Source organism: Ascidia mentula, chromosome 2 (assembly GCF_947561715.1).
Source record: "Ascidia mentula chromosome 2, kaAscMent1.1, whole genome shotgun sequence".
In the NCBI taxonomy this organism is placed as follows: Eukaryota; Metazoa; Chordata; class Ascidiacea; order Phlebobranchia; family Ascidiidae; genus Ascidia; species Ascidia mentula.
Window position 1 is genome coordinate 6,605,059 of NC_138567.1, and position 24,044 is coordinate 6,629,102.

The window sequence follows — 24,044 nt, forward strand, 5'->3', positions numbered from 1 at the left end:
GATATTGATCCGTCTGTTCAGGTCGTTTATTAAACTACATAAAATACAACGCAGGACTGCGTATGAATAAAAAAAAATTCTTGGAAGCGAACTAGCTACTCGTCTGAAAAACATAGCAAAGAAACTTACTAAATCTGTACAGAAACTGTTTAAAGCATTTATTGCTTTTAAAAAATTGCACAGTTCAAAAAGCATACACGAAGACAAAACAAAGGTACAAAAACAAAATACAAACATAAAGATAGTGACGGAAGGAACTACTTTATGGAAAACACAAATGCACTAAAGATACTACAAACTTGCTACCGCAGAAATTTTCATTCTTACATTATTTAATAAACTTATGGTTTCAGTTAGAAATGTTAAAAAAGACTGTTTTAAATCACAAGGTTTTGTGTAGTGGCACAGGTAAAATACTCTCTAGATAGCAAATGTTTTTGGAAAAATCCCAAAAAAGATTTAGAACAAGTTAAAGATCAAGTTATTTGTAGGTTGCAGAAAAGTACTATCACAAAAAAGCCAAAACTGGGAAGCTTCAATTCTTCGATAAATTCAAAACCTGAGTTTAACAGAAAATCAAGAAGCAAAAGAAATTGTGTGGCGGAAACCTTGTGTCTTGCATGATGTATGTTACTAGACTAGATTATGTAAAGAACTGCTGACATTTTTCATCTTCCTTCTGTAAAATAAAAAAATAAGCATGATTTAAGAACACTATTATTGGATTTAGCCGACAGAAATGTTGACATGTTTTATTTATTAAAGTACAGATTTTACAAAATTTATCAAACAAATTTATTTCATAAAACTAACAATCCAAATAGTCAATAGCTTTTTGAAGACACTTTGCTCCTTTTTCAATGCATCACATGCTAATCAATGGAGCATTGTTATTTAGACTGCAATAAATAAACTCACCAGATGTATGAATACGTCAAAAGATGAATCAGTGAAGAGTTTTTGTCTCAAAAACTGTGTAGTCATCCTCTGAGTCAGAGTCAATAGGATTCAAACCAATTCTTTCACCACCACCACCAGAACTAAGGAGACCATACTTCTTTACTTTTTTGTTTCTAGTCCTAAACATAAATAAAATACAGAATATTTTTTTAAACTTACCAATACAATAAGCAAAGTGGAGCCAATAATATGAATTGTGTATAAGCTGCACAGATGGCCACTGTTTCGACCTAAAAGGTCTCATTGGTCAGCAAAGTCGTCTGATAGTCACACCAGCTGCATTGATGAGACCTTTTAGGTTGAAACAGTGGCCATCTGTCTGCAGCTTATACACAACTTACCAATACATTTCTTTAGAATTCGATTACAGAAGTATGAACTAATAAAGTTTGACTGAGTGACAACGAAATTACTTTTAAAGATTGCGTATGGCAAAATGAAAATGGTTAATTATATAGTCGAAAAAGCCAATTTTTCACATTGAACATGGTAACATACCACATTGGAAAAATGTCATATGTTAAAAAAAATGGATAAATCCTCTGCGCACTTCAGCGAAAAATTTACAGTAAATCCGCGCAATATTAATTAGCCAATGCATTAACATAAGAAAAAACGTTGCGATCGTCCGCGCCCAAACGAAATCCTCTGTGCAAAAAACATACTTTCCTATCTGGGTAACATATATTCAGTGGCTCCAAATCTTACCAACCTGTATATCCTGACACCAAAGTACACAGCTATGATTGCAGTGACAACTAACAGAACGTAAAATCCCCTCTTTAACATTCCAATATTTTGTGTAGTCCATGAAGATATGGTGTGTTGGTTGTCCTTGTCAGTGTCACTATCCTGGTTAGTAGTTTCAGGTGAAGTTGCATTGTCTGTGGCATTTTTAACTTTAGTAGTGGATGAAGAAAGAGTAGTAGTTTTAACAGGATTCCCTGCTTTTTTCTTTGGGACAGACGCAGAGTGGATGTCAGTTACAACAAACTGCAAAACTATCGCCCAACCAATCAACAAAATTAAAGAACAACGAATCATTTTGTTTCCGCACTGTGCTGTGAATGCAAGATACAACATTATAGCAACACAAACTTAATAAACACAACTTTACTTGGCAAAACAAAACAAACAAAAGCCTGCTGTGCTGCGCCCTTTATACAGAATGTTACTGCCACCAAACACAGTTGTTGCTTTTGTGGGTCGAAACTCGAAACTCTACGTAATAACATCCATGTCATGCTTCGGTGACGTAATAGATCATGCCCAAACTGCAGTAAGCGTTTGTCAGGCGATATTTTTTATTTTTCAATGTTGTTTTGTTGCCATGTTGTTATCTTTCCAAATTGCTAATTTTGCTAATTTAGTTTGTGAAAAAAAACTGTCAACAGTTAAAAAAGTGCAAAACAAAAATGATCACTGCTTTAAATTTGCACAACGAAAAAAATGAATTAACACCCCTATCTACAACTACGTTCTGAACAAATAAACTTATGCTCTGATATTTTGATTAATAAAAAGAAACATCTTTCATGCTTGGGAAATTTCGTAGTAATGTTATTTCTGTGTAAGATTGCCGCTCCATGTACGTCACAAACACGTTCGATTTCAGCAGAGCAAAGTAATAGTAAACGTATGAACTGTTGCTGAGCTATTAAACAACCAGTTATGCCACCGATCGTGGAAAAAGATGACATTCGGGTAATTGAATTCCCTTTTTACATTTTTGTGAAAATATATTGGCAATTCCTGTCATTGTTGCCTGTTGAGTTTACCGTTTTAGTCACATAAATACCAACTAACAAGTTTAATTTGAAGGTTACGGGCGATGCTCCTGAACCAGAGGCAGAAGAAACTCAATCATCGAAACCAATTATTGGAATAATCTATCCACCTCCAGAGGTGCGAAACATTGTTGACAAAACCGCTAGCTTCGTTGGACGCAATGGACCAGAATTTGAAGCAAGAATTCGTCAGAATGAAATCAACAACTCAAAATTTAACTTCCTGAACAATAGTAAGCATAGACGTGTTTGGTGTTTGCCCAACTTTGTCCCAAATTGAATTTATGTATGTTACCATTATACTTTATTGTGAAGTGCTTTAGTATTTTGAGCAAAAAAATATACAAGATTTTACTGAGTTTTTTGTGCACTTATATATGCCAAATAGTGTATAACAGCTGCTGCATTACACCTAACAATTTGTTTGTTGTAGATGACCCATACCATGCATATTATCGCCATAAAGTCAAAGAGTTTGTTGAGGGTAAAGCTAAAGAACCTGCTGTTCCTAAACCAACTGCACCTACTGTAAAGGTACACATACATGCTTGATTTTTCAAAATGGACTGAGCTGTATTTTTACAAGTTTCATTTTAAACAGCCATCTGTAGCTGTGGTGCAAGAACAATTTGTTCCCAAGGATCCACCTGCTCAATATGAGTTTATTGCCGATCCACCATCGATTGCTGCTTATGACTTGGATGTGGTACCAACTTTGTTGATTACTTTAGAAAATGTTGCAAAAGATAGCTTTTTCTCATTTAGTTAGCTGCTATTATCTGTACTAATTTTTATTCCTATCTTAGACCTGATTTAAAATTAGTTATGTACTTTTCGCCAGTTCATTTATATTAAAAGCAGTTATAATGTTATTCATAGGTGAGACTGACTGCACAGTTTGTTGCAAGGAATGGACGAACTTTTTTGACCCAGTTGATGCAGCGTGAAGCCAAAAATTTCCAATTTGATTTTTTGCGTCCACAGCATTCTTTGTTTCAATATTTTACCAAGCTTTGTGAACAATACAGCAAGGTTGGCTCTACATGTTTTTTATGTGCTTCTTTGACTAAATTTGTTCTGCGTGCAGATACTCATTCCACCGAAAAACATGCTGGAAAAAGTGAAAAAGGAGGTTGATAATCCAAAGCTTATCTTGGATGAGGTTTGTTTTATGATTAAACAGAACACATGTGTGTAAGTGTAACATTATGTTATGTACCAGGCCTAAAGATCATGCTTGCTCACTGTGCGAACATACTACAACTTACTTTTAGGTAAAATACAGAGTTGCATGGACAAAACATGAAGAGAGAATCAAGCAAAGAGAACAGGCTGCTATTGAGAAGGAGAGACTAATGTATGCTCAGATTGACTGGCATGATTTTGTTGTTGTGGAAACAGTTGACTTTCAAATGGAAGAAAGAGGTTTGTCAAACTACTCCTGCTTACATAGGGATGTATGCCAATTGTGTGTGCCTAAAATTTTATTTTGTAAATTGTCGTGTGACTAATTCAACCATTTTTGTGTAGCAAATCTTTTTCATCGAATAACAAAGATGATTTTTACAATAGGAAACTTTCCCCGACCGGTCACAGTTGATGAGCTTGGTACACGCTTGCTTCAGCAAGAGAGAATTGAAAAATATGGAGAGGATGCCATGAAGCAAATGGAGGAACAGAACAAGGAGAAAGAGCGGCCGACTGTGCAGCATGAGGAGAGAGATGAGCATCCTCAGCTGGTGGACATGGACATGGAGGAGGTACTCAAGATCAATTAAAATTTTTCCTTGAATTTTTTTTATTGAGCAACTTGTGATGTCACAGAGCTCAGATGAGGAGGAGGTAGCACAGCCACCACCCATGCGCCGCATCCAACCTGCACCACCAATCAAAGCACCAATGCCCCCGATTCAACGTGACAACATTGTTATCCGAGACTACAATCCGAAATCTAGAGCTGAAAGTGTTGCTGTGAAAAAAGTAAGTAAAATTAAGGGACTGTTTGCAGGAGTTCATAAAATGGTTTAAGAAATGTGTTTAAACATTGGACTTGGTAAGAATATCTATTCCTTTTCATGATATATTGTCTTTGTAGCCGACAACTGGCAATTACATGGTGTCACCTATCACTGGTGAGAAGATTCCTGCTGGGAAAATGCAGGAGCACATGAGGTATGGATTGCTGGATCCAAACTGGAAGGAACAGAAACGAAAACAGATCATGGAGCGGCAACAGGAGGAAGAAGTCTTCGCAGCAGGTAAAGTTAACGTTATTCCTACAGTTTCCTGTAAATTTTACCTTTGTGACTCCCCTTAAAAACCTAGTTGAAGCATTACATTGATTTTGATATGTTTCTCCTTTTAAAATTGGAGAAATGTGAGAAAACACTTTTGTACTAAATTTACCAGGATCTATTGTTTTATACGATTCAATTATTCTTACTTGGTAAACAGGAAGCGACATTGAGGCTTCACTGAAGGGTCTTGCTGAAAGACGTACAGATATCTTTGGTGTAGAGGAAACAGGAATCGGTAAAAAAGTTGGTGAAGAGGAAGAAGTGCCTGAGGATAGAGTAAGTTTATTGCTACCAAATAAGATCATGTTATTTCTAATGTTCTAAAATATTAAACCGGTGGTTTCCAACTTACAGTTGCAAACGATAATCTAGTTTCTTTAGAAATTGGGTGTTACTACACAAACACTAAAATGATGCTTGCCATGCCCCAGTGATGAATCCCTGTGTATGACAATATTTTCCAAAGTTAACCCAATAAACATAAAAAGTCCATGTGTCAGTTTCCAAGCCATATTTCACGTTTAGTTACATTTGATCTTACTTCTAGGTGGCCTGGGATGGGCATTCGAGCAGTGCAAGTTCAACTCAATATAAGGCCAAGTCAAACGTCACCATCGAAGAGCAACTTGAGCATATTCAAAGGACCCAGGGTCTGCTAGTGGATGACAAACTGGAAAAAATTGGACCAAAAGTACAAAAAATCTTTTATCTTTTGAAAACATAGTCAGACTGGTAACGTTGATAAGATAAACAAGAGTGGGCTAATAAATTATTTGCAAAAACCTCTACATTGACTGTTGGTTTCTCAATTTGCTTGTGTTTTGTTTATTTGTCGCCAAACATTCCAGTTGGGATAGCAAAAAATTGATAATGACTCAATTGTTGACAGACTACTGATGACAGACCTAAGGGAGTTACCAGATCTGAACCAAATATGCCACAGAATCTACAGACACCAGTTGCTATAGTAACAAGCCAGCCTCAAGTCCATGTACAACAAGTGCAACAACATGTGAGTGTTTTTTATTTAAAGCATCTCCTTAAAAAATAGGGATTTCAATAATTGTAAAAATGTAGACATAATCGAAACGTTTTCTTATAAGGGCTATTTTTTTGACAATTTAGTAAGTTGTAAGTTATGTTCCTAAGATTTCTTTGTTATTTACTACCTCCAGAAATACGTTAACAGTTCACAAAAGTCTGTTATCAGTTAACTGTTTGAATTATTGTCCCAGGTACAAATTACACCTGTGGTAGTCAGACCAGTGATCCCAGTTCAACAATCGAACCCAGTTCTTGTCGTTCAACAGCAAGTTCCAATAGTGCGGCCTCCTCAACCCCAACCACAGCTAAGTTAGTCTTTTTGGTTGCGTTGTATCATCATATTGGGAGACTGTTTGCTGTTAGGAACTGAAAATATGTGTGGGATTGCTTGGTGATTAGCATACTTGTTGTAATGTTGTTATATTTGTTGCACACTTCACCATAAACTACATTACAAAAAAATATGCCACTAATTACTAAGAAATCTCGTGTATTTTTCAGTTCGCTCTGCTACACGATTTTATTAATTTTGAAAACATTTTTCACATGTTAGTAAAAGGTGCAAGATTTTTAGATGTTTTGGCCATAGTTGACATTTTAACATGTTTTTTTTAATCTTCTTCACCAGTTGCAGTCCAGCGTCCACAAATGATGATGCAGGCTCCCATGGTACAAGCTGGAATGATGCAACCCATGCAAATGCAGCAAATGATGGATGGACCTCCCCAGGCCAAGAGAGCAAGGACTGAGGCTGATCTCATGCCGGCAGCAACATTTCTCCAACACAGCAGGTACAATATATTGCAAAAAGTATGAAATAAATTAGATGGGTTTTGGTAAAGGCAAGAGTTTGGTTAAACCGTTTTTTTTTGTTTACAGTGGTCCGGTCATGCTTCGTGTACAGTGTCCAAACAACCCTGAGAAAGCGGAATGGAAGTTGCAAGGACAAACTCTCAGTTTCACATTGCCACTTACAGATGAGGTGTGTATTTATGTAGATCGGTGTCTCCTAAAGTTGTCGGATGCTGTTTTACAATGTCCATAGAATTAAACGTCTTGCGCACACGATAAATGAAAAATGCATTTTGGCTACATGTGGGACATAAGCAAGTGTAAGGTTATCAACTGTACAATTAATGTCTGAACAGGTATCCGTCATTAAAGCAAAGATCCACGAAGCCACTGGAATGCCAGCAGGAAAGCAAAAGTTGCAACATGAAGTAAGTTTGCTGGGTTTCACACTTACCACCCTATCATGCAACCCGTCCTCATTGTTGTGTGTTTTGTGTCGCAGGGGCTATTCATTAAGGATTCAAACAGCCTTGCTTTCTACAATATGACGAGTGGGTCCCTTATTTCCCTGCAAGTGAAGGAAAGAGGCGGAAGGAAGAAGTGATTCTCTAATGTTGAACCCTGATACCCAAAAGAAGAACCCGGACAAATTTATTGGCTGACTGCTTATGAAAATTGGTTGTATAAACGGCGCGACTTAATTTACGGTTGTACAAATCAAGTTATGATGAAAACTGCCAATAAAATCTTGACCGATTTTGGCCCGTATGGTATGCCCTGTCGCTAGAACTACACGACAACGAACCTGTAGACTCGCATGGTTTGCGTTGTGCAACCCCTTCCTGTGGCCTATGCAAAAATATGGCCTGTAGTAAGTATCTGAATAAACAGTAATGTGCCATCTATGGATATCTTCAGTTGAACTATGCCGTAACACAAGGTCAAATAATACTGGCGATAATATTTTTTTATTTCTGCGTGAGAATTCCCCTGCAATGACTCCTCAAGCGATGACAATAGCAACACACATGCATTCACATTTCATTGGGATTTTTATTATTAATATTAATTGCCCGCTTATTATAAACTATGTACATAATCGCATCAAGGATTTCAAAGCACAGGAGGCGTTGTTTTGTCGTTAACAGTAGCGACATGTGTGCCCGAATGTTTTCCACACAAACACACTTTTTAAAGTCAACATTCCGTTACGCCACCAAGTGACTGACATTGATTGGTTTGTTTTAGGGAGGGGGGTTGGAAGCATCAAACCTGAATAACGTAGCAGGGTGGGGGGTTTGGGGGTGTACAGGAAAAGCGAAAGGGTTACGCGTTGAGGGGTGGGGCGTATACGATAGTGGATGATCGTCGAAGCGTAAGGCACTGTGATACACTGCGGCTGCAAGCATACAAGGGCAAGTGCGCACACGATTCACACTGAAAGATATACACGCGCACGCTATGGGGTGACAGTCGGGCAAAACGATTTGTCAAAATTCTTGATTTTGAGAACACTTGATTTTGAATGTGGGGTTTCTCGGCGATGATTGATGGACGATTCGAAGACACTTTTTTCAAGTTTATTTATCGCGGAAACGAACCGATTTGGAGCAGGGGCAGTACGAGCTCAACAATTCATCGTGGACAGGGTAGCGAGCCCACGGGCGAACTCACTTTGATTTACAACCGCGACAAACAAAACACGAAAAGGACACGATTTTTTTTACTTCCATAACAAAGGGCCAAGCAAGATGTGAAACGCGCTAGAATCTGCGGCAAAACACACAAACAAATACAGGTGTAGCATTTTATATCAACATACATCATCATGCAGGCCAACCGGGCGTGTCTTTATCGCAATTTGTAGGAGCAAAGGATTTTTAAAAAACAACGACACGGGTTCGGACCGCAGAACAACTCTCAGGCAAAGGGTAATGACGATCTTTACAGATCTGACTCCCCGTAGAGCGCAGTAGAGAAACTCTCGTAGTCGAGGGCATTGGGCGGTGCGTCGGCCGCGTTGTAGGCACACATTCTGGATATGCAGTAGTCGGCCTGATCCGGGGGCAGCTCGCGACGCAGTTCGTCGGCGGTGATGTAAGGCTACAAACAAGGAAAATATCGTTGGGTTTAGATAATCGTTTTAAGATTTCCAGAGTGTCGAGTAACAATTTAAACAAACTTGATTTTTTAGAGGAAAATTGCAGGCAAACAACAAGTTCAGTGAGCTTTCTGCGACTGAAAATTATTATCATGGGATCAAGTGCCGTGAATCTTCACAAATGCGTAGCACGCGAAAACGTTCGAGAACCTCTGTTGTTTTACACAATAAACAATAGCAGATGATTAAAAGTATGCTTAGAAAAGATGCGTAAATGTCATTACAAATAAACAGTACGAGTTATTTTAGACAAAACAGCCTAAGCCAGAGCTCTCATCTGGGGTCAAACGAGTTGAAAACCTATGCTATCATAGGCGCCCAACAGCAAGTATTGGTTTGCTCAAGTAAAGTTCTGTTTATTTTCCCACCTTGTCTCCAGCCAAGATGCGGAACGATTCGATCACTTGTTCGGCGGTATCGGAATCGGTACTTTCCCTGGTCATGAAGTCGATGAAGCTCTGGAAGGTGACGGTTCCGGTGCCAGTTGGATCCACGAGGGCCATTATACGCTGGAACTCCGCCTCGCCCTTGCACAAGTAGAAAAGCGATCAGGACGGGAGGTTTGTTACATAAAAGTTCGTTATTGTCGCAAATAAGTGAAAACGAGCTTATGTTCTTAGACAGGTTTGAATTATCGTTCGGAGAAAATATTCATATAAAACTTTTTTTGTTAATCATTTTAACCACCATCACACGCACGAGTTAGTTCTGTGTTAGAGTAAGTTACAAAAGCGAGTTAGTTGCACAGCTACGATAACACACCACTACATATCGGAAAGAAAGAAGAACGGGGCAGAATAGAGAGGTGTTAAATCACAAAATATTAACAATTATTATTATCTTTTTTAAATTTAAAATCTTTGTCAAAGATGCCAAAAATCCACTTTAAATTATACGTGTATTAGTACAATAATAGATAATAGAAGTGAAAGCAAGTATGAGAAGGAATAGTTACCAGGCGATAACCCATGGAGATAAGAACAGCTGCGAAGTCGTCGGGTTCGAGAGAACCCTTGCGCTTCTGAGGAAAAAGGGAGAAAAAAAGAGAATGAGAAAAAGAAAAAAGGCAAAACGAAAGTTGCTAAACGCACTGCGATTGCTTTCGATTCTCGAAACGTATGAGCGCCAACATTGCAGTTGGCGTTTTTTTCAATCTGATGACAATTTAATGATGATGTTTTGAGCGCAAACAACCAAAAACGACCGCAGTGTGTAGCATTCCGTTCGCACGAGGAGCAAAGAAGTGAAGGAAGGAATAAAAGCTCGCGAGCGCCCGCCAGCGGCAACGGCCGATAGGATACCTTCTCACTCTTCCTATCCACGTCGTAACCAAGCGACGTGAGACACCCGTTAAATTCATCATCGTTGAGTTCGCCAGACTGGTCCTGCGGTTGCGAGGCGTAGGGCATGCAAGGAAAACACGAAGCAAAACGCCAAAGGTTAGTCGAGTCAACATCAACAGCAATCAACGCATTGTGAAGGTGGGTGGTTGTCAGGCAAGGCACACGCAATGGTGAGTTGCGACACATTCAAGGTGCGTATGACAAAGGTGGTATTACTGTGATTTCTATGCCAGATCAACAATTTAACACCAAAAATGTTTCATTAAAGAACTTTCTTGCTCTTGATCACAATTAAACAACAATCACTGTTTCGAAAGGCTTTGTTAATCGGTAATTCCGGCGTACGTATAAGTGGTACCACCTCGGTCAAACGAACCCATGCAAGTCTTTGTGACGCTGCAGCAAAAATGTTAATCATGGCATGCCAGGTGTGAGAAGAAGTCGCTACAGGGCACCCAGGGCTGCACGGAGGGGTTTATGGGGGCTTTTTTGCCCCGCTCCCCCGGAGGGGAGAATCACCTGTGGAGTATCTGGCGTGACGTCAAAACCTTGGATGATGAGGCAGCCTCGGAAATTCTCAGTCGCCATCATGCCGTTGTGGTCCTGTGGGCCGGACGTGCGTTGCCAAGCAACAAGTTAACTTAGGGCTAAGTAGGGGTGGTAAGTACCGCACTGGACTTAAATTTAAGGGGGGTTGGGATTGCTTGCATTTTTTTTTTTTTTAATATGGGATGTTGTGTTAGTTTGCACGAGCACAAGAGTGAATCAGTTTTGTTTAGTGTTCAGTGTGCCAAGAATGCATCATCAATTGGATAAGGTACGTACGCGTCCACTGCCTTATTTTTCAACGAATTTTTCCGTGCATATTGATATCAACGTTAAAGTAACCAATCCCAGCCAAAGCGTGACCGTATGACAGCGAATTAAATTCTGGAATATATAGCTAATTAACAATCACAACACGTTTAATTTAACAAAAAGGGTTGGATGAGGTATTTGTGCTCGTGCATACCAACAGTATAACGATAATATAACTGTTTTGTGTCCACACTGGCAATGTGCAAGCAATGATAGTTACAGTCAAAGTGCATTTCAAACACACACTGGCCACGAGGAACATGCTACTCCACCGCACATGTGGGAGTCTTTGTCACTTCACGTTAGAGGAAACACCCGAACGGATGACTTTGCATCAAAACAAAAAGAGTCACTAGATTTCTGAACATGCGATGACGGATGTAAATCGTTTAACTATTTCTTGTCTTTTTTTGAAGAAATATTTCAAAATTGGGGTACTTTTGAACAGTAACGAAAAATGATGAAAAAAAACTCGTCCGTTCGGGTTTTGAAAAATACAATGAATAATGCCAAATGAAACGACACGCACCCGGTCGAAGTGATTGAACGATGCCCGGAATTCATTCATCTGGTCCTGAGTCAATCCCTTCGCGTCTCGCATCAAGATCTGGTTTTCAACCTCGTTCATTGTGGAAGACAGAGTAGTTCTGAGGTGCTCGAAGCCAACGCGAATATGTTCCATTGTGTACGGTGTATTGGGGGTGGTGAACACCATTTCGGCTTGACACGCCTGGAAAATGTGGTATGTAAAGTTACGGGCGTGGCCAACCGTTGGATGCACATGAGAAAAAGGAGTCCCATTACAAAAGATATACACAATTATGTGCGCAAATGAGCCATAATAGTCAATGAGAGCAGTCTACCAGCCAGCATGTGCCACGGTCACCAGCTGCACTGATGAGACCTTACAGGTCGAAACAGTGTGTACACCTGTCTGCTGCTCTTATTATACACAATTGGTATTATTGCGATTGGGACATAAAGTTTTGGACGTATACGATACATTTAGCGAAGAATCCCAAAAATATGTCGAAGGGTAAACGAATCATATTTTTAAACCCCAGCGAGAAGGCAATTTTGACGCCAAAGTGAAGACCAAATGCCGAACTGCTTGTAATTAAAACACCATCACTCCTTCACCTGGTGCATTCCTTCCACCTCATCGACCTTGGTTTGTTTTTCCTCGACCATTTGTCTGTATCGGTGCAACTCGGCCAATACGTTCTCCAAACTCCCGGTCATGTCCAAAGCAATGCGACTCAACACCTGTAAGAGACGGAAGGTGTGTGTTACTATCCTGTATTATTGTTTTGTGATGAGTAGTTGCCCCTATAAACTAACCACATACTTGTTCTGTTTTGTGTAACGATCCACAGTGAAAACATGTTTTAAAAAACTATATATAATTAAACATTTAGCACTTGCTTTTTTGTCTCTAAAGATACGGAAAAATAAAGGCGTTTATAAGGTGAATAAACTGTCTTTACCAACTGTTGTGCAATATACTTTTTTTCAGAAACTAGCTACCATTTTAATGTCTTTAGACTTTGTATGACAACACATATGCCTTATGTACAATAAATGCGCGCACACTACGAGCAGTCCGGAACCTAAATTGAACACAATGTTGAAATTAATCACAAAACATCCGCGTTATGTTGTTTAATATACAACGTTTATGTTACCCCGCTGGTATCTTTAATCCATGTTCCAAGTTCATTTGCCGCAGCGCTGTAGTGCTGACTGAGGCGTTCCCGATTCTGCTGCTTGGCTTTCTCCTGTTGAAGAAGTGAGTCTCGTGTCGGGCTCATGTCCTTCACTTTGTTCCATTTTTCCTCAATCTCCTGCGAGAAAGAATAGGAAACGTTACTTTGGTGGGAAGAAGCTACATATACGCATTGGGGACCACACTGGCAAAGTCGTTTTGGTTCCAGGGTCCATAACCACCGGGCCGCGAACTGGTACCGAAACGTGAGGAAGAAATTGTTACGTGTGAGATTATTCCGCAAAAGCATAATCTATCTGACGTTCTTCCGGTGAAAAACAACAAATATACACCTTTTGTTCAAAAAGATTGTATTTTTTTTTAAAAACAAAAGGTGTATATTTGTTGTTTTTCATCGGAAGAACGTCAGATCAGTAATTCACTACGATACCTGGTGGTCACAATCTATATTTAGTTTTCAAAAACTTTATCTTCGTGAAACTAATGCACAGTACTATTCTGCCTTGTGTGCATTGTAATTGAAAGTGATCGCCAGGTCGTCGACTAAAGGTGTGAGTTTAGATCCATAAGTAGTTTATAACCCCAAATTAATAATACTTGCCTGTGGTGTAATGGAGGTGTAGATATTCTCGCCTGTTGATACTGGCAGGTTGTATTGCCTTTGAATCTTGCTGACGTTGTGCTGGATTGCGCAGATTGCATCCTTTTCTCGTTGTGCCTCCGAAAGTGTGTTCTTAAACTTCTCATGGGCCACAATAAGATTCTACACAAAAAGCTGCAGTTGTATTTACACAATCGCGACTATCTGTTGTATTATGGGATTTCTGATAAACCATTCCCATGTAAAAATCCAGGAAATTTAAACCTCAGAGCGCATTTTATGCCGGGTAATAATTTCTAAGTTTTATTGCTTTCCGTTTCTTGACCATTAGGTAACACTTTCAGATTACAAACTGACGTTTGTCCATTTTTGCCATACCGTAATTTCCTCAACGGAGTGAACAATAAACATGTCTTCCAAATCTTCCATAGCACCTTCCATCCAGTTGTTAAATGGTGCAGCTCTCTTGGCGAATTCCAAGTTTTGCTGCTCTATCGACTCCAGGATTTGCTCCATGTTCTACAGCAAAGTAAAAGTTTTACCCAATTCTGTTTTGATTTTATTTGACGCAGAACAAAAAAAATTACCATATACATATATGAGAAGCCTTTAAAACAGATATGATGACTACCAAGCAAACTGCTTTTAAACCAGACCAAGAGTTTGTGAAATTTATTCTTACGGCAAGAGCAGTCGATCTTTTCTGAGTGGCATCACCCAATGCATCCCAATGATCGCAGATCTTTTTGCAATGTTCGTTGATAACATCTGAATCGTGGTAGTCTAATTCACTAAAAAGTAACAAAATTAATAAATTTTTGACACCTGGAATTTTGAATCAAACTACAAGTGGTGATACTCATATCATATCAGCTGATACTGATCCTGATGCTTTTGTGTGACCGATAAAAGGTGGAATATATTTTTTAATTGTATCAGAAAAGAAACATCCCTTTACAGTTACATCACAAGAGCTTTGTCAAGAGAAAACAAAACTTAACAGCTCTATTTAAGGTACTTACACATTTAGGTAATGCCACAACCCTAAACAAGCTTTTAATAACAATGGTGGACGTCACCACATTGGAATATTTAAATAAACACAGGGATTTGCATTTTGTATTGTGCATGCACTTAAAACAATCAATGGAGCCACCCATATTTGGGCATGATATAATAATGATCTTGGGAATATTCTGTAGCATCTATAATAGTTAGGACGTAAGTTAGTTTGAACCTACTTTAACTCTTGAGCGATGGCAGCAATTTGTTCCACTCTGTCTTGATGGGCAGCTAAATCACTCTCAAAAGCCTCGTGCTTTTTCACCAAAGCCTGCACACAAAAAAATAATATATTACATATCTTGTTGGAAGCTGGGCTTATATTATTACAGTTCTGTTCCAAGTGGAGTAATAATGACAACATACTTTCAGCCTTAACATTTTGGCATGGGGTAAAAGGGGGACAAATTTTTGGGTATAGAAAACGATGTGTAAAAGAATACCTTTAACTCCATGAAAGTGCAGCCCTTGTAGTCTTCACTAAGGAGGGCAGTGTCCTTGTCCTGTGACCATTGTTCATGGATTCCAGCCTTGTGGTAGAATTTTTTGGCAAGATGGTCCAATCTTTCCAATCTACAATAGTTTGGTTGTCAAATAAGATATCCAACAATCAAAAAGACAGAAAGGTTTTTTGATTGAGATCAGTTACTTGCAGACTTTTATCTTTGATAACTGGATTTGAAGAAACAGAGCTATAAATTATACACAAAATTAGGCCAATTATATGAACAAAGTTAGATGCAGACAGATGGCTACTGTACAACATTAAACAAAAGTATTTAAACAATAAGTTGTGACAAACCTTCTCATTTCAGAAATCAACCATTCTTCATAACCTTTCTCTGCACCCTCAAGTCCCTTCCAGGCATTAGCAATGTCAGACACTAGTTTGCCATCAGATGGCATAAAAGCTGGACGATTGCTCAAGCGGAGTTTGGTTTGAAGGGTGTTGTAAGCAGCCTCCAATTTGCCCTTGTCATCAACCTGTTCAACAGAGAATATGTGTGCTTACTTGCTCTAAATATTTTGATGTTTTGTATGTTAAAATAAACAACATTTTGCGATTAGTTTGGCAGCTATTGTCATTAGCCTGTTATGTTATGTTTAAAACTTTTACAAAAAGCATGAAAATATAGAGCAGAGTTTAAAGATACCAAAAAATGTGACTTCTGTGCCAAACAGAAGTTATGAGGACATGTTTATTGTAAGTTCTCTAATAACCTTTGGTGGTTTCTGGTAACGCCTGTAGTCTCGGAAGTCATCCAATTTCTTCTGCACACCCTCCATAGTGTTATCTGTGCTCCTATCTTCGAGCCAGGGCTTCATACGGGCAATCCACTCAAGCAACTGAATTTAAACCAATCAGTTATACCGCATTGAAAGAGTCAAACTCAGTATATTCTACAGATAACTGTCATCTATGTGAAACACAGTTTGACAAACTATAAAATGAAACACCATCTATATCTTGAAAGTGTGGTTTTGTCTGCAAACATTTGATGAGCCAAGCTCGATTATTCTGCAGGTAACTGCTACCTGTGTTAAACACAGTTTCACAAACATGGGATTTTTGTTTTGTTGCTTATGAAATAAACCTGTATATAACACAACAAAAAGTGTCTTTGACTCACAGGTTGGGATGTAAACTGAAAATAATCCAGTAAAATAGTAAATTTTAATGCAGTGAATACTTACATCTGAAGCAAGTCTCTCGTACTCATCCATGAGTCTTTCATTTTCTTGGTTAACTCCAAGCACTTTCAAGATACGGTTGGCAGCAGTCTCAGCCTGGTGTTTGGACAATGAAACCATGATTTAGCGCAAAGTACATAAAAGTTAAACTTAGCCTTCCAAGCACAAGTTTTCAAAGAATCGGCACTACACAAATAACCTTGAGGTTTTGATTTTGTGTAGTAGTTTGAATTCAGCAACGATGTCGAAATGAAGTCATAAAATAATACAAGGTTCATCCATATCATGTTTACACGATCTTATCACACATAAAAACATTTCCTGAATTGGACAACACAGTCTAAAGATGAGATTACAGTGCTTGGAAGGCAATAAAACATTTATAAATATGTTTATAATACATATTTCACACATTTATTCAATTTTTTACACCATTACAAGCACAAGAAAGATGATAGTAGTGACAGTGAAGATTGTGAAAGGAGACAAGGGTCAAGAGACAGAAATTTATGAAATAGTTTACCTTGTCGTTACCAGAGAAAGCATGATAGAATGCAGCGACATATGTCATGATGGAGCGCTCATCTGGCTTGGCCATGTCACATATATCTGTTGACATGTGTCGATGACAAAAGGTTAGGAAACGTGATGGCAAGGAAAAGCATGCGTTGACAGATGTCACAGAAATGGAAAAGAACAAAGGTTTTGTGGTCTCACATGAATGTAAACACACTTTTGATCAACATTTTTACTGATGGTTATGCTGGGGAAATTTATGTATGAACGAATCCTAAAATTGATAGATTTGGATCTTAATTTGCTGAGAACATCTAGTTAATGAGCAAATGGCATAAATTCATTGTTTTTTTAGGCATGTATAAAGACTGATTTGGGGTGGGTGCTCACAATACTGTGCTGGGTGGAATGGTTTAAGACAAGGGTCAATTGCTTGAAATATAACCTTTTGAAAAAAAGACATCTTTTGTCAAATTTGCTTTTAAATCTGGTGAGGCCCAAAAGAAAAACTTTGGACTGACATAAAAAAGTTTCAGAACCACTGATTTCGATGAAAACCACAACCAAAAACCAATTATGTTCAGTTTGTATCTTGGCAGATGTGGAATGACGAATTAACACTTGTATGTTGTCAGGCAGAATGATATAGATTTAATATATGAATGGCACCGGTTTTTGGTCTGCAAAAGCGTGGTAGAAGCAGGAAACGTAGGTCATAACAGACTTTTCATCGGGGTATGGAATTTCAGACATTTCTAAAATATCACATTTATATTTCAAGTGTTGTACAAATATTTCCTACATATTTTTTGGGAACGAGCATTTATTATAGATTTTTTAGCACTGCAGTGTGTAAAGTTTCTATGTTTTGTTTCAAAAAGAAGTTGGAAAAGGCAACATAGAGGGAGAAGGTAAAGGCAGAAAGGAGAAGAGAAGTTGTGCTTTTTTGGTCTAACAACTTGTTACTTCCCACTGCCAAATACCTTCTTTGCTCCAGAAAATGCATGGTAGTAACATGACACGTAAGTCATAACTGCTCTCTCGTCAGGTTTGGCCATTTCGACAAGTTCTGTTCAGAAATTATTGTTCAATTCGCAAAAGTTTAAATAAATCTTTGTATCACTGTTTCTGCGGCTCATGCCACAAGTAGTTAGAAATATAAACATGTAGTAGGCTGCGTACCTTCAGCGTCCAACATCTGAGGTATGTCCAAGTGCTTTTCAGCCACTTCAAATGCAGTTTGCAGATTGTGCAGAGGGTCATCCTGGGAAGCATTTAAAACTCACAGTTACAATTCCATTTAAACACCAAACAAAACTAAATAGAGAAGTGTGTGGTTGATTACCTTGCGAAGTTTATCATAATCAATCAAATCTGGCCTGTGTCTATGGATCAGGGCACAGAAGGCAAGACCATCCTTCCAGCTGCAAAGTATCAAAATCAGGTTGGTTAGTGGATATTTGTACGAACACGTCGTCACCTAAAACACTATACCTCATGTGGAAATTCTGCACGTTGACATTCTTGTAAGGGGCGGTCTTACGCTGGCACCACAACAAGAGACCTTCTTTAGCAGATGACTCTGCACGACAAAGAACAAAATAGTCACGTAGACTGAAGGAAAAGGCATTCTATGCCAATCTATCCAAATATAGCATACACTATGACATGATGCATGGACAGAAAAAAATAACTCCAATCTATATTTGGTCAATTTTTTGGCTAAAATGTTCTGTCGTGGTGTGTGAACATGGGTCTTTACTTCATCCATGCCACTGAAGGATATATGTTTCTCGGCTACCATCAAAGCAGTAGCGCAAATAAGGAAATACTCAGCCGGAAGAATGAGGGCCTACGCATCCTATGACAGGCGCCATGAGCGCGTGGCTATATGCAGCATAGCGTTGAAGCAACAACAAGCGGCATCTTGAAACAACCCAAGCTTAGATACTGTAGTGGTGACTGGTGATCACTACTCCACTTCCTTGTGTACAGAACAAGTTTTCAATGAAGATAAATGAAAAAAATCACTTTGACATGTTTGGTATTGCTCTGTTTACCTTTTTTTTGACACAACTTTTACTACACTTTATAAAACAAACAATGTAAAAAATAAGTTTTTTTTCATCATTGTAACGGTTACCAGTGTTTTTTTACAAAAATCAAACAAGAAAATTTGATTCTGGTAGTCTGACACAATTTGTCAGCTTTGGTAAAAAAGTCACATTATGTGAGAAAGTGTGATGGGAAAAAAAATCATACCAACCTTCAACAGAAATGTCTTGAATGGCAAATCTCAAAATAATGGTCCAAATCATACCAAGAGTCATTTTTGTATTTCCATCCACAATTTCTGCAATTTAAATAGCTTTATATGAAGTTTTGGCAAAAATGTAACACTAAGTAAACGACATTGCTTTCCAATCCTTCAAAATATTTTTACATAACATATTATCTTATGTAGATAACAATGGTTAGGTCAATTTACCTTCTGCTCCAATGGACACAAGTTTGACACCTTTGCTTGCAATGAAATCAAGAGCCTTGTTAACGTTGGCAATCTTGTGGAAGCGCATTTTGCCGCGGTCGGGTTTTGGCAGACGCTCCCCAGATATCACCTGTGTGTGGATAACGAAAGCAAAACTATTATTGTGACGCTTTATCTTATGTTGATGGAAAGCTATTGTGTGCCTAGACAAACACATTACATGCCCACGGCGCATATGTTTAGATTTTGGTCATTTCATTGGCAGTGAAACAAGCTTTTACAACGGTCGTTCAGTTACTTGCAGTTTCGTCTGCTAAAAATACTTTTTTGCGAATATTGTGCTGCCATGACTACCAGTCGTAGTATAATTTCTAGGAATTGGCATTCTGGCAAAGAGCTTATCAACCAACGTTTCGTCTGCCATGCGGTGATACTTTTTTCAGGGTTTTGGCGCATCAAAAATGTACCGCCAGATATACAGAAAAACGCAAGAAAACACGATAGGGCCCGTTGCAGTATCACGTGATAGGGCAAAACCTAAATCCCGTTTCACGGAGCTTAGAGGTAGGTGTATTGTTACCTCAAGCAAAAGCATGAGTTTTAATCCATTCCTAAAGTCATCCTCAATGGTGTCAATCTGGGTTCCAGCCTTCCTCAAGTGGGAGTTGCACCAGGCTGTAAATGTCTGTGGAAAAATAATACAAACGTCAAAGTCCATCCAAGCTTTGCCACGGGAATTTACGTTTTGGCAAGAAGGATTTTGTCGGTAAACGGGTGTTGCAACGCATTTAAACGCACCTTACGTGGTTCTTCTAAATAATTGCAAACGGCAACAGTTGGCAAACTCACAGACACGCCAAAACGGTAATGCGCATATCCGCTGTGAGAACAGCCAATGGGCGTTGCAGACGGGGGAGGGGGACATGGGCAATTATCGCGTAACGGCTTGAAAACGTCAACAACCCAACACTTCCGACGCCAATCTTCAACTCGGGTTACGACGCGAACGCCTTCATGCGCTATGCACGTATGCCGCAAGGCAAGTCTGCCATCTCACCGCGTTTCGAGAACATAACCGGACAATAAACCAGACTGTGGGCTCGCAGCTAATTGCACATGCCCCGCAGTTATGCAGTTTAAGCAGTTGCCCGTTGCAAAGCGATCGTGTGAATCGCCAACGGCACTTGGTTTGCACAACGGGCTGCGAACCGGTTTGAACCCGCTTACAAGACATACTCGACAGACCGTAACAAAATGACGCATTGGATCAGCGATAGGCTGCATTGCGGAAATGCTTGAGAAATCGCCAGCTTGTATTTCCAGGCGAGCGAGCTCTGGTGAAACGAATTATGCGATTAAAATCGTGGTAATGGGCTGGCGCTTTGAGTCCGCCGACCGCTCTTAGCTTAATGAACTGGTGGCTGGCAATTGGAATACAATAATAACAGTTGCACTTAATTTATAAAATGCCGGGACTTGCCCCAAGTGTTACACATAACCTACTTTACTAAGTCACTATGACACCGGCACAGACATTTCATGTTGGGTTTTCTCGACCACCGCCGACAGAACACACATTGGCCACTGCACAATAAGAGGAGCCGAGAGTAATGGAGAGAGGGCACGAGGCGACCAATGGAGCGCATCAACGTTTAGCGATCCTTTTACAGGCAAAGAAACGTTTCGCGCCAAATACTTCATACGACCACAGGCCACGAAGTAAGTGCAGATGCATAATTTTGCATAATACGCCGAACAAACCACAAGCAGACAGAACAACGACATATAATTCAGGTATTTGGTAGCTTCCATCATTGAGAACGCCATTTTTTATTATGCAACAGCGGTTTAAACACAGGTCAAATTAGCCGGAATTGGCAAGGCAACCAATAAATAATCAGCTGACGTCACAGCGCATAATCTGCATTGGGGAAATTTTCGACAATTGTAGGCAGCGAAATCAGACGGAAGTCGACGATCACGCGCCTCATTTCCCGCCCTGCGATGTTCGGCGTAGCGACAGAGGAGCAACAGAAGAAACGTGAGCGGAATCGCCGGCGCCGACTATCTAAACCCAAAACTGGGTTTGACAATACGCCGACCCACATCGCAAATAATTCCAGCACTCGTGTTGCTGAGATCATTGCGTGCCTTGCCGGTACTAATGTGGACGTACCTTCACATACACAAGGGCAGCGGGGCATAAAAGGAGCGCGCGTGGCTGAATGGATGAAGTTATCGTGAGTTCGCATGCTTCAGCGATGGCGCATAAAATGAAAACCGCAAAAACATACCTACGCGATCAACCACCGGCTGGCTATCTTCGCTCGCTATGACAGTTCGGCAAAGAAAGAAAGGGTTTAACATATTCCACTACTCTCTTATGACGCCACAAGGCCAATAACGCTACACATTGCGCCATAAACATTCCAATTCACCTGCTTGTTATGTACGCGTCAACGGCCACCAATGGAGAAATGATACATTGGTATGGTTTAGCAACACATATTTTGCGTTACTACAAGCGAAGGTTTTAAGGTGCATAATACGCGTGTGCAATACTATGATAACGCTTTACAACTTTCGTTTCATACACGTTTTAATACTCGGCGCGTCACCCATTAACCTTGCCAGGTATATAACATGTGGCTTACAAAGGCATTAAACCCTATTCAATTTATTACAGAATGCACTCAAATTCGACACAAGCAAAAACCTACAGTTTGTAGTAAAATCAGTACCCACCTTTCTCTGTTGTTTCTCCCATGCTGGATCAAGGAGTCCTTCTCTGTCCCATCCCTCCTCTTGCTGCATGTAATCTATCTGCTCCATAGTGCCAACGGAGGTGTTTTGTTAATGGGTGTAAACGGTCTCTTACCAACAAACTCACAACACTACAATTGTGTCCTGTAAACATACATGAAAAGCATTTGCATAATTTTAGATGGTACAGAGAAAAGTACGAGCAATTGGCGATAATCCAGCAATACATTAGCGTTTGGCAACAAGACAGAATTGAAATTTAAAAACCTCTTTGAACGCAAAGACACAAGACAAACGCGCCAAATAACTCAACTGTACTAAATTAAATCTCTTCTGTGGTGTTCTGCCGGCAGTTCTTAAACTAAGTATGTAAACTACACTCCGGTAAAAGACTGTGCAACGTCTTGACAGAGTAAAGTACATGCGGTATCGCGAGAGGTAATGTATCTCGCTGCAGGCGAAGCGACGACATTCGCCCTGGCTGACATAATGACTACGCTCTATCTTCCCGGCCGGCATCTCTGCAGTCGTAATTAGTTCAACAGACAGCCCAGCCTCGGCGTATAAGAGCTGACTAAAAAAGTCCGCCACGTAAGACAGCTGGCACATTACGTCAACGGCGTTGCTGCCCAGGCGAGGACTGTTACGACTTGAACCGATGAAGGCTTAACAACTGGCCCGCTGCACAGGAGAAACCTTTCAGTGGGGTGTTACTTTTGCTAACAAGCGCGACCCCGTTTAAGAAATAGGGCGCCAAGAATTGCCATCAAACAACACGCGGTCTGCGTGCTTTGTGCGAATATTTACAAGTTTCTGGCGTGTTCCAAGCCCATAGTACTTGAGCCACAACCCCTCCACTGCTTTAAAGCCCTTATCAGCGACGTGAACGACCTTGCACTATTTGTACTCTTTACAGGGTCATCCTTAACAGTTGGTAATGGTAGATTAGGAATACTAATGTATCTAAACCTAAACAATTTGTTTAAAACAAACTTAGTACACAAAATACATACTGTGGCCATCTGTATGAAGCTCACAGAAATCATATTGTTAGCTCCACTTGCTAATATATAAAGGTACATACTGATACTCAATTATTACAAATCTACAAATATGCTCATTCACAAGGGTTGGATGTTACATTAACTCTAGAATACAATGGCATTTGAAATGTACAATTGCCTTGAACAAACTTAACACAAAACATGTTATAGACTATTTATTGTGACAACTGAAATAATTTAATATTATTAGTATTTTTGATTCAAGAAGTCATTTGAACCAGTAGCTTTTAAGTAATTAATCCAGTTTCCACAGAAATAATTAACCATCGAATCTGTGTGGTATCAGCATGATATAGGACATTGACACCACAGTGCTGACCACAGCATCACATCTCGCATAGCAAGGTATTTGAAGTGGAATGCAGTGTCACTTAGCCACAAATAGTTAATAATTAACCGACAATAAAACGGGACAGCTAACAACCCCAGGTACCATCATAATTGGTGTATGTTAAAATTTACGACCAGGGCATGACAATAGCAAAGAGCAAACTACACTTTGACATTTGTTCATGATCAAGTGAACAATGTAGGAATTCAAAAACACATTTTTCTCATAATTCGCACGACGAAGTGTTCAACAAAACTAAACAAAAGCATTATAGTCATATACTTTTTAAAACTGAGATTAGAGAAATGCACAACAACAATGATTGAATAATGTGTGATTCATTAAACAACTGTGTTTTAAACACTTATTGTACAAATGCAAACAAATATTAGTCATTTGAAATGACACATTCTTTTCATGATAAATGAACTACTGTGGTGACAGTATAATTAAAGCAAAAAGAAAAAGATTACAAAAAATATATTATGCTGTAATTGTGTGTAGTAGATATTATCATACAATGTTTAGTTGTCTTCAAGACCAGCCTCATACATAAAAG

The 24,044-nt window shown here is 39.3% G+C and overlaps 3 protein-coding genes across 6 annotated transcripts; 1 reads left to right on the forward strand and 2 right to left on the reverse strand.

Annotated features, from left to right (window-relative positions):
• Positions 1-60: 60 nt before the first annotated feature.
• On the reverse strand, positions 61-2,017 carry LOC145889640 (uncharacterized). Its single transcript, XM_082980632.1, has 3 exons — positions 1,673-2,017; positions 919-1,079; positions 61-679 (listed from the first exon to the last, which is right to left on the reverse strand). The coding sequence occupies exons 1-2, from the start codon at positions 2,002-2,004 to the stop codon at positions 947-949; spliced, it is 465 nt and encodes a 154-aa protein (XP_082836758.1). The 5' UTR covers positions 2,005-2,017; the 3' UTR covers positions 61-679; positions 919-946.
• Positions 2,018-2,543: 526 nt separating this feature from the next.
• LOC145888480 (splicing factor 3A subunit 1-like) lies at positions 2,544-7,642 on the forward strand. Its single transcript, XM_082979233.1, has 18 exons — positions 2,544-2,664; positions 2,782-2,980; positions 3,181-3,281; positions 3,349-3,453; positions 3,627-3,779; positions 3,835-3,909; positions 4,022-4,172; positions 4,320-4,507; positions 4,572-4,727; positions 4,843-5,005; positions 5,202-5,320; positions 5,592-5,735; positions 5,934-6,056; positions 6,280-6,397; positions 6,717-6,879; positions 6,968-7,070; positions 7,237-7,308; positions 7,383-7,642. Exons 1-18 carry the CDS (start codon positions 2,632-2,634, stop codon positions 7,482-7,484), a joined length of 2,268 nt encoding a protein of 755 aa, XP_082835359.1. The 5' UTR covers positions 2,544-2,631; the 3' UTR covers positions 7,485-7,642.
• Positions 7,643-7,913: 271 nt separating this feature from the next.
• Positions 7,914-22,230, reverse strand: LOC145888469 (alpha-actinin-2-like). Of its 4 annotated transcripts, none has more exons than XM_082979223.1 (22): positions 22,073-22,230; positions 19,908-20,012; positions 19,328-19,457; positions 19,106-19,192; positions 18,334-18,421; positions 18,185-18,263; positions 18,022-18,103; positions 17,509-17,594; positions 16,327-16,419; positions 15,853-15,978; positions 15,434-15,615; positions 15,075-15,204; positions 14,811-14,902; positions 14,252-14,360; positions 13,948-14,088; positions 13,570-13,731; positions 12,928-13,086; positions 12,383-12,508; positions 11,772-11,972; positions 10,343-10,426; positions 9,410-9,568; positions 7,914-8,983 (listed from the first exon to the last, which is right to left on the reverse strand). In XM_082979223.1, exons 1-22 carry the CDS (start codon positions 22,157-22,159, stop codon positions 8,825-8,827), a joined length of 2,667 nt encoding a protein of 888 aa, XP_082835349.1. In that variant the 5' UTR covers positions 22,160-22,230; the 3' UTR covers positions 7,914-8,824. The 4 variants fall into 4 exon arrangements, with proteins under 4 accessions (XP_082835349.1, XP_082835350.1, XP_082835347.1 ...); XM_082979224.1 differs by lacking the exons at positions 10,343-10,426; positions 17,509-17,594 and adding exons at positions 9,997-10,062; positions 17,823-17,908; XM_082979221.1 differs by lacking the exon at positions 17,509-17,594 and adding an exon at positions 17,823-17,908.
• Positions 22,231-24,044: the final 1,814 nt, after the last annotated feature.